We start from the raw sequence: 11,763 nt of genomic DNA, 5'->3' as shown, positions 1-11,763 counted from the left end.
CGATACTCGACAACTCCATAATTCAAATAGATAGTATTAAAATATACAAAACAAAAAAAGCACTACTCAAATATTATACACATTCATTTTATCGCGTACACCATTTGGTGCACCTACTGTAGAGCGTCACACTGTCTTTATCTTTAGCGATAGGTAGGGAGGCCCGCCTGGTGGGTCGCTTCAGGATGTGGGGGCCATGATCCCAGTATTGCAAATATGTATGTAGTACTGTCTTCCGCTTTCAATTCCGTGATATATTATATTATCTTTTCCTTATTGATATGCGCTGTTTGTTCTCGTTGGGACTTGTCTTTTGGCCCGTTTTGGACCTCTGAGATAAATTAAATAACTAAAACTCGTGGGCTCTGGATTGATTCGAGTTGTGGTTATTGAAAGTAAAAGCTTTCTCTTATGATATGTATGTCTATGTATCCCTTAGTTGGATTTTTTTTTCAATAGTTTTTTTTTCTTTATTTGAAATCAATTGAGCTATTCTCTGAATGGAAGGCTAATAATAGTAGCACGTTCAATTAATTTATAATATGCGACGTGTGGTAACATTATATTAAAAACGTCATCTTGACAAGTTGACAGTTTGTGAGTTTGAGGTTAGGGAATAGCATTTAGTTTTGTTGTTATGGCACTAGTTTGATAAAGAAATACAGTATGGCAAAAGAAAAATGCGATATTGTTGAACTATTCTCAGAAAAGAAACGAAACATAGATTATTTAAATGTATGTGCTCCTATGGTTCGCTACAGCAAGGTTCAATTCAGGGGATTGGTAAAAATGTGAGTAGCTATAATTATTATATTATAATGCTTTGATAATTTTTTTCAATAAATATTAAGTAGGTAGGTACAAGCTTAATAACATTATAGATTGTTGTACTTAAACATTTTAGGGTAACGCGCATGAATATACTTTATGACAAGCATACCCAATAAATGTGTTCTCAATTTCTACGATCCTTCCTTATCACAATGTACCATTGTCGGAATACATTTACATAAAAAAGGCTTATTTTTACTACATTAAAATTTATAAATAAAACTGAATTATCCTCAATTGGTTCCTGTGTGACATCTATTATTTTATATTACAGGTATGGTGTCGATCTTTGTTTTACTCCCATGATATTGGCTGATTCATTTTGTCAAAGCGAGAAGGCTCGAAACAACGAATTCTCAACAACAGCGAAAGACAGTCCTCTCATAGTACAATTTGCCGCCAAAACTGTTCATGATTTTGTTGGAGCTTCTCAACTTGTATTCCCTTATGCAGATGGCGTTGACCTCAACTGCGGCTGCCCCCAGAAATGGGCTATGAAAGATGGATACGGTTGTACTCTTCTCAATAACCCAGAAACAATCCATTCTCTAATGCGCAATTTCAAAAACCAATTACCCAGTTCGTTCAGTGTTTCAGTGAAAATCAGGCTTTTGAAAGACATGAAAGAAACAATAGAACTGTGTAGAAATCTGGAAAAATGTGACATAAATTTTTTGACTGTGCATGGAAGAAAAGCATGGCAGAGAAATACCGAACCCGTCGATCCAAACTGTTTGAAAGACATCAAACAATCTTTACAAATTCCTGTGATAGCTAATGGAAATGTAAAAAATTTGGGAAATGCTGATGATTTATTTGAAAAAACTGGTTGTGACGGTGTGATGGCTGCACAAGGAATACTTACAAATCCGGCAATGTTTACAGACACCACAGTGACCCCCGTAGATTGTCTTCAGAATTGGTTGAATATTTGTTATAGTCAACAAAATTCTATAGCATTTCAATGTTTCCACCATCACCTTGTATTCATGTTAGAAAAGGTGCTGAACAGAAAACAAAAACAAGTTTTTAACTATTTAACAACGCACGAAATGGTGTATTCATTTTTAGAAGAAACATTTGCTATTAGACCCATTAATTTAAACAATGAATTGCTCGGGAAAAAAATCATTTGCGAATATGATTCAGTTGATTACACAACATTGAAAAATTATTATAGTAATTCACAGGATAATATTATTGATACATTGGAAATAAACGGCACCGATACTAGTAAATATAATTCAAATTTGACAAATGGGAAATATTTTGTGAGTAAAATAACAGACAATTGTGATCTTGATTATATGGATGGAACAATGTTTATTGAACCAAATTAAAGTTCATGATTGACTCGTTTTCATATTGTAGTCTCCTAAATAAATAAAGTGAAGATTGTGGAATATATTTATTTTATTTTAGCTGATTTATCAGAAAAGAATATCAGCCTGAATTTATGATTGGCTCATAAGTTAACAAATAAATGTATTTCTGAGACCTGATAAATCGTATTTTAAACTCTTATTAGTTTTTTATTCATCACCACAGTTTCCCAAATATTTGAATTAAACTAGACACACCTACCCACATTTTCTGTTGCAAATGAAATCAGGATCCGCTAAGTATTATCACTCAGTAAAGGATATTCATCTTTTACTGATATCTAAAACTCGACCATGTCCAATTAAAATTTTGATCTCAATGTACTTTTGAAAAACTGCTCAATTAGCTCTTCATCAGCCAAGTGTGCATTTTGCTTCCCTGAAGACAGACATTTATCATATTCAACTATTCATCTGACATTCTGACCGTGCGCATCAGTAAAATTAAATTTGCCTGGTATTTTTAAAATTCAAAATATCCTACACAAGGTGCACTTAAAAAATCTGTGCGATAAATGAAATATGAGTTTCATTACAAAGTGACAAATAATTAGGTTCCTATTTTTTCCTTGTTAGAATTAACCAGGGTACACACCAGGTATTAACACAAAGTAAAATTCAGTAGTTGTCGGATAAGCGAGCGGCAGATTACTGAGAGAGTACTTACTGTATTGGACCAAAAAGCATCTCCCCTAACAGAAAAAGGTATGTAATATAATTATCTACATGGGACAAATTGTTTCTGCCAAAAAAAAATGATAAATGGTCATACGGTGATGTGCGGCACTATAACCAAAATTACTTTGCCATCTACCTGTTTGCCATACCAGCTCTAAATAATATGTAAAAGTACTGTAAAGCAGTGCTCCGCAACCGGTGTGCCGTAAGACGATGCTAGGTGTGCCGCGGCGCATTGCTCCCAAAAAAATACAAATAATTTTGTATATTATACAATACTAACTTAAGGGGGGACATGCTCAGCGTAGGTCAAAATGGAGCTTTTGTTCTATTTTCAAAGCATGATCCTGGACATACCTTAAATGTTGTAGATAATCTATTTATATAATTTTGAAGCCTTATTATCCTTTATATTTATTTTAAACATTTGATGACTGCATAAAGTATTTTTATATTATGCGCGTGTTTGAACATGTACCTAACCGAAAAAAAAATCTTTTTTTTTTAAACGGTACATGTTCAAACACGCGCGTTAACATCATTTTACTCCCTACTTCAATTATAGTTTGTCAATTTATGGCTACGGCCGTATGTTGTAGCTTAACCACTGGGGAATGCCAAAAGAAATGGCGTATTTCAAAAAATCACTACCTTATTCTTAGGTCAATAATTATTATAAAGCAATCATTATTCGCAGGATGTTTATCACACTTGAATGGTCAAAGACATAGCTTATAATGAGTATCTTTAGAATTATCTTCAAATGTGTGAATCTTGCCCATTTTTTGAATAATAAAATGCCTAATTCTTGTCAAATTTGGGATCACAGAGATTATCAATATAATTTTTTATCGTAAATATTTTACAAAAATTATCTCGTCATAAATTATACTAATGGTTTTATAAATGCGTTTAAAAATTAATAAATGTAAAAAATCATAACACCACTGAACAGTTATGTACCGAAATATGACTATATTCTAAAACATTAGAACGAGAGGTTTAAAAGAATTCTATTTTATGTTATAAAAATACTTTATGCAGTCATCAGATGTTTAAAATAAATATAAAGGATAATAAGGCTTCAAAATTATACAAATAGATTATCTACAACGTTTAAGGTATGTCCAGGATCATGCTTTGAAAATAGAAAAAAAGCTCCATTTTGACCCACGCTGAGCACGTCCGCCCTTAATAGCCAAATTTTCGTTTTTGTAGGATACAATTTGTTATTATGTCAATACTCGACCAACAATAAAATTATTCTTAACCCGACAACTATCCATATTTCAAGTGGATGTATTAATCAATACAAAAAATGGCTAAACATACAATCAGTACCATTAATTTTACCGCAAACATCATTTGAAAACTGCTACTTTAGAGTATCATACTGTGTAAAACCTTAGCGATAGGTAGGGGGCCTGTCAAAAATCCTGGCTGGGGGTCCCCCTTCAGGATATGGGGTCCATGTTTTGGTGTATAAATTGTTTTACTTGTGGTGTGCCGTGGAATTCTGAGAAAACCTTTGGTGTGCCCGTGGGTGAGGAAAGGTTGCGGAGCACTGCTGTAAAGGATATATACATAAATAAAACAGTGTTTACGTTTAAATTCATATATTTCAATATATCACCTTATTATGAGTACATACAAAATAAAACAATGGTATTTTACTTGTAAAAAGTACAAATATATTTATTGACACTATCATGATATAAATCAAATGAGAATGATAACTAATATTACATCACCGATCATTTCAATGAATTACTGTAAGAGACAAAATTTAAAAAATCAAACACCTATGCTTTGAATTATCTCGAAATTCATAGATAGAGCAGATGCTCAGATGGAGTTCAGAAAAAAATCTTCTATGGCTACTAATTCAACAGTTTACAATGCAATAAATTTTCTTTTAAATTATGTAATAATAATTACTTCATGATATCTACCGAATTTGGTTTGTAAAAAACATTTAGCTCTCTTACAGACATTAAAATATGTATAATGTAAAATTTTAGGCTTTAACAACATTCATAATATTTTCATCAAAGCGCCATTTAATGTAAATCGATGCCCACTTAAATCAACGTAGCTCAGTTTAATTTTCTGGAAATAATGTTTAGAACTAGAATAGTTTTACAATATCTAATTCTAAAATAAGCATTTAATATTCCATTGAAGAAGAAACGTAAAAACACTTCATAAATTTTACAAGCAAATTTTATAAAAATATTTTAACTTCTATCAATAATACAAGCTTAACATTAGATACTACCTTTTTCTGTGACTCATTAACACAACTTTATTATGAAAATATATGTATTTATTTCAATTATCTAATACAAAATGGATAATTAATCATCATTTAAGGTAAAGAACAGTTTTATTAATTTTCTTGTGAAACACACAATAAAATTATCAACTTGCAATACTATTCTAGCCCTAATGGTAAAAATACATTTCCAAGATCAAAAGTATTATGTATATGGTTGGTAGACACGATTTCTGTTTATAAGTTTGGCAGCGACACTAAATAGGTTTGAAACATAACAACACCTCCCCGTGAAGGTTTTTTAATGTACATCAAATTGTCCTCTATAGCTGCCGTATGATATAAAAACAAATAAAAATATTAATCTTATTTCTTTTATTGACGTCAAATAAAAAAGGCAACACCTTTAGTCTCGTATTGTTATTTTTCCTATTGACAATTTATTTTGGTAAACGCTCTTAATACTAATATTACATATGTCATGAACTATTAATATATTACTGACGTGCAAGACGACGTTGATGATATGCACAGAACAAAGAATTAATAAATTTTTTCAGCAATAACTCAAATTTTCAATATAATTTTGATATGAGAATTTATCTTTTTCAATAGTACTTCCTAGTGAAGCAAACACTATGTATCAGATTTTTCATTTTTTCCACACTTGGATAAGATTAACGTAGGCCTCAATGTAATATATAAATAACATAAAATGTTAAGAGGAGCCATTACACACCCCGCCATAACTCTGGGGCAATGGGGCTCGCACGCAATTTAAAAATGTACCAGTAAATAAAATATTCATTATATCATGCGCCACCCTCCCCGCACAATTTGAAACTTACAAGATAGTATAATTCGGATTTACATTTCCTAAAAAATACATGGAATAAAATCTAAATAATAAACTAAAAATCAAATGGCAGATATGATTTTACAGCGCTTCTTACAGCTTATGGTATTCTGCATTATAATGATAGTCTGCGTGACTTGGAAATTACGGTGCAAATTGCATTATTACGATGTATATACATAATTCAACTTAATTTATTTAAATAATTCGTTGCTCTGTGATGATATGTCAATAAACAATTACATCTATTAAATATAGGAATATGAAGACTAGTAAAATATGATAATAAGAATCAATACTCGAATACCAAAATAAAGACATAAATATGTACACACAATAAATAAAAAAAGAGTAAAAAAATTACACAATATCAATTTTAATAAATAATTATAGATAGTAGGTATTATAAGGATTCCTAGAACACAGAACAAACTAATACTTCATTACCTTTTTTCCAATACATACAAAGAATCATTTTAAAACAACATGACATTTGTAAATGACAAGTTACAAATATTATGTAGCGCCTTACAGGCGCGCACACATAAAAATAGTATGGGGGCAATCCATTTCAAAAAATATGGGTAATAATTTAATTTGACTTTTTAAGATGGCTGGAAAGGGTGGAGTTAACGAAAACTAGCAGGTGCATATGCTGCGTCAGCATATTAAGCATGGCTAGAGGAGAGGGATCGACCCATTGATAAGAGTGATAGTAAGTAAGAAGCAATATTCCATTCACCTAAAATCATTTATATTTTTTTCAATCCTGGCCCTCATTGTGTGCGCGCCTGATGCCTTAATGTTAAAATATTGTCTGCAATTATAAAACAATAGCAGAAAAAAAGTTAAATATGAAATTTTACTTAACAGGACTGCATTATATTACTTTGTAGATATACAAATATGACTGAAAATATATACGCCATTTCTTACCTATAATATTTCGTCCTGGAGTAATATAAGCATAAAATAAAAAAAGACAAATACAACGAAAATGTCATTGGTAATTTCACTAAAAATAGTATCAGAATCCACTACCTACTTATATTTCCCACAACAAAAGAACCGAACCCAAAGTTGATAAGGATTCGCGGTATTGATTATTGACATTGATGGTCGAAATTTTGTAAAAAATTCAAACAAACAAAAATTACATCAACACTAGGGTCCTAAAGTAGCATTTTTGATATGCAACTTAAATTAAAAACACCCAAGCTCCATTTTGCAATAGACGTGAAAATGAGATACACCGTGTGTAAAAACGAATAGGATATAAATACCTTTCAAGAAGAAACAAATTCACAACAGATATCGCATTTTTGTCCTCGATTTATCATCCACCAATTAAATCATATAGCACCAATTAAGTTTTTCTTGAATAAATATATTTTTACTTGATTTTTAAATACAATACTTGCCCCGTGATTTTTTTTAGGTTACCGTAAAACCCCCTAACTTCGCCCGGTTTTTTAACAGAAAGTCGTTTTGCCACCAAAATATCCACCAATATGAAGTCTTATAGATCTTATGTAATGCACAATGATAGTGTTTAATTTTATTTATATTGAAGTAATACCCTTTTCATACTAAATAATACAATAAATCACTATTTTTTATATAGACGAAGTTACGGCACGATTCCCTAACTTCGCCTAATGTGTTTTAGTAGGTACAATAAAAAAATATTGTCTATGGATACTCACGAAATCTATTAAAAAATAGCCTTAAGCAAATTCAGGTTTTATGCTAGAGACAATTTGACATATTTTAAAGAAATATCTACGTTGGCGAAGATAGGAATCACTTCAATGACTGTTTCATACAACCTACCAATTTACGCTAGGGCTGCCAAAACCCAAAGCATTATAGTATCATTTTTATGTGTTGATTTACATAGTAAATTTTTAATAAAGGAAATATGAGAAAAATTGTTAACTGGTGATTCAAAGTGATGAATAGTTTTTAGTCTAAAAATAAAAAAAACACATTTATTTCAAGAAAATCGTTTTTTTGTGACAACCCTAAAGCCAGGGGAAGTGTAGGAACAAGTAGTTCAAAAAACATAGCCTGACATTGCATACTCAAATAATTGATGTTTTATTATAAATATCGGAAATCGCACGTTACATTTGGCAAGCAGACTATATCACTATATTATATTAAAAATATGAAGAACCTACCTCTACAAGATTCGTAGAAATCAGCAAAAGTTCAGAGGTATTCCGAAAAAATCTCTTCAAACCGGACTCGAAAAAACGGTACTAACACAAACACGGCGAAAATAATGGCGGTTTGAAAATTGTGTGGTGACAGGACGAATATTATCTTTAAAATTGCCTCAGTGACTTAAAGTGCTGCAATAGTAAAAACATGAGTTTTTAGTGTTTAATTGATTTAGGTGAAGTTAGGGACACTTGGCGAAGTTAGGGGGTTTTACGGTATATAGATTATGATATGGCTTAATTTTAACGCTATCGTCATAAACCATTGTCACATTTGACCATTCTAGATCCAATGCAAAATTTTCAAAGATTTTTCTGCTAATCAGTTAAACACTACAATTTTTAGAAGTATCTAATGTCTGTCCGTTTATACATAAGTATAGTAAATTGTTAAAACATAATTGAAGCTGTGAGAAAGTTTGACATATTGTACAATCTATGTATTTTAATACTTTCATGGACATACCGGTTATAATCGACAAAACATTATTTTTCATTTAAAAACAGTTAAACCAGGGATGAAATGCATGACAGATTGATACCAGCGCATCTATTCTATACACAAGACTGCTTTCGGCCGCTACGGCAGCTATCTAGGGTAGGTTTGTATCAAGTATCAGCACTTATTGTAACAATTACAATAAGTTAGTTGTAATAATTACAATAAGTGCCATGTTTTAACAGCACCTCTCTTGGCTATGCTAAATTATAGAGCGAGATAGACAGTTTTGACTGCTTAGATGGCTAACTTATTGTGATTGTTACAATAAGTGCTAATACTTCGATACAAACCTACCCTAGATAGCTGTCATAGCGGCCGAAAGTAGTCTTGTGTATAGAATAGATGCGCATATGTTTAAAATGCTTCATTTAAGCAAAAGGTTATGATAAATGTCAATAACTATTAGTATGACAGCACAGACATACTGCAGTTGTCAATGAAGAACAATATTAACATAATAAAAGCTTTGTTTGATTACAGTGGTGTTTAACTGTTTAAAATACTTAAGAAGATTGTCCAATATTTTCCCCAAGGCCCAAACCAAAATCCACAATGACATTGCCAAATGGACCTTAAACTGGCACAACTTTATATATAACATAAACCCTCTAATATAGGCAGAGAATATGTACATAGCATGGCATGACTGAAGGAACACCCATTAAATTGGTAATTTTAAAAAGAAACAATTTGTACAGACACCTCCATTAAGTTATTTGACAGACAGCTAAAATTTTCTACTCATTTAGAAAAACACATACACGTAAATAAACATATCGTGGGGTTATCATCAAAAGTTGTTAAGTCTCGAAATTATGTGATAGAGAAATTGCAATTTAAAGTTTGATATGCCCTCTAAAATCAGGCACAATGCTAATTTCTTTGTACTTTATGTGCATTTTCTGGATGACCTTGAATTTTGTTTCTAAAGATCTACCATCGTAAGTTGGCAGCCGGTCGAATTTGAAACTAAAATTGTCTATCGAGGATAAATTTGTTACAAATGCCATTTAATTTTACAACATGTTTCTCGAATTATGGATTGCATAATATTTGTACAGAAATCTACTACCAATAAAAAATTATAAATTACCATTTTTTTGTTAGTTATGGTAATATTCTCAATGTCATACTAGCGCCCTCGCTGAAATGCCAATTTATGATGGTAGATCTATAGTATGCATATTTATATATAGACACATAATCCGTTGTTAACTCTAAATACTTAAATTATTGACTTACCAACTTTCGGCAGCAATGCCACGATATTATCTTTCAACCTTAAACGAATACATACCTATCTAAACATCAAAAAGTACACAACTGTCATACAAAACTGAACAACCTCAAAGACTGGCGATTACATATATATATATATATATATATATATATATATTTTAAATTGATTATTGACATTCATTTAATTTTTAAATCGTAAATTAGACAATATTAATTTGGGACTATTTAAAAAAAAAAGACGCGGTGACAATCATATTTTTGTATGGTTTATGAAATATGCATTACTTGGAATGGGAATTATTATGGGAGGTTACTCAAACAGATTCACATTCCAAGCAATACATAAGTCCACTCATTTACTAAGTAGAACTACGGATAGGGTCGTTAGAGTGGTTATGATAGTAAAGAAAAATGGAATGCATATAGATTTTAACTGGGGAACAGATTAGTATTTAAATAAAGTCAATTATGACCGTTATGTACATTTTGACATAAGAGTACTCCAACGTGATATAACACAATATCATATTTTAAGACCACCATTTATTTCATTATCACAAAAAAACTTTCATATCTCACTGGGATAGCAATTTTCATTATTCCTAAAACTAGGCTTGACACAAGTAGTAATAATAAAGAAGAGAAAATTTAATTGTTTAAATGCAAATTATTTTTTATCAAAAGCAGTCTTCGGTTCCCTTAAATGACTAGGGTCAGAACAGATTATTGACACTTTGCATATTGCAAAAAAAATATATAAAATTTAAGCATATCACTAGACAAACTGAAAACAGAAATGAAGCGAGTGACAACGCAATCAGAAATTGACTAAAAGGCATTTACACATTCAAGGTTGGATTCTATGACAGAAACAATAAAGTTGTAATTACATTATGCTGCACGTCGCATACTATCACGTGACGTCACAGTAAGCTGCCGCTACGGGAAAAAGGTGTGTAATGTCGTATTTCTTGGTGCTTAAAACGTTATCAGACTGATGCTCCCATCCGTAGCACATTTCGAACCTTAAAACGGACATTGTCTCTTAGCAAAATCTGCCGAAATCACCAGAAGAACAATGAGGTCACCTCACGTTTTACCGCACTGCATCAACACCTGTATGACTCAATAAATGATTTTTATCATTTTCTACATGCCTACACATTTTCGACTCGTGTCAAAATATGGTCTGCAGGTTGGGTTCTATTCAAAATATTATCTATGGATGTAATATCGCAAGTAATTTTAACGTACGCACATGTAGAAACTGTTAAAATTAATTGAAATTACCATGAATAATGAATAATAATTCAAAATACTAATACATTAGTTGGCACTCTCCATCATAGAATTTACAGAGATGGTGATCGTTCAAAATATTCTGTAAAATAACGAAACCATAGACTAAATTTGTCACGGTGACAACGTGACGTGCATCTTAATATAATCACAACTTAAATTTATACCACTATTTAGATAAATAATTAATAAGGAAAACTGACAACTAAGAAATCACATTATTATAATTCATTTAATACAAAAATCGAGTAAATATACTTGCTAGTATTATCACTGATGTATAATTTTTAAGTTGCAAGTATAAATAATCAATTGAACAAAAACCCAGATGATTTAGAATACGTACTATAATATTATTGTCATATTAATTCAATAATTAAAATGTCAACATTTGAAGGGATTAGCGGATGAGGTGTTAAGTCCAATTTTTTCTAATCCCTTCATTTCATTGAATGTCACTCAGTTGACTTCTGCCT

The 11,763-nt window shown here is 31.2% G+C and overlaps 1 protein-coding gene across 1 annotated transcript; it reads left to right on the top strand.

Moving 5' to 3' along the window:
* Window positions 1–562: 562 nt before the first annotated feature.
* Dus4 (Dihydrouridine synthase 4) lies at window positions 563–2,960 on the top strand. The gene is made up of 2 exons (XM_085952647.1): window positions 563–791; window positions 1,106–2,960. The coding sequence occupies exons 1-2, from the start codon at window positions 667–669 to the stop codon at window positions 2,169–2,171; spliced, it is 1,191 nt and encodes a 396-aa protein (XP_085808773.1). The 5' UTR covers window positions 563–666; the 3' UTR covers window positions 2,172–2,960.
* Window positions 2,961–11,763: the final 8,803 nt, after the last annotated feature.

This window comes from Rhyacophila brunnea, unplaced genomic scaffold (genome assembly GCF_057557595.1).
Source record: "Rhyacophila brunnea isolate RB1 unplaced genomic scaffold, BYU_Rbru_1.0 scaffold_3, whole genome shotgun sequence".
Classification (NCBI taxonomy): domain Eukaryota; kingdom Metazoa; phylum Arthropoda; class Insecta; order Trichoptera; family Rhyacophilidae; genus Rhyacophila; species Rhyacophila brunnea.
Note: the sequence above shows the minus strand (reverse complement) of the source record. Positions and strands in the feature narration are given on the sequence as shown.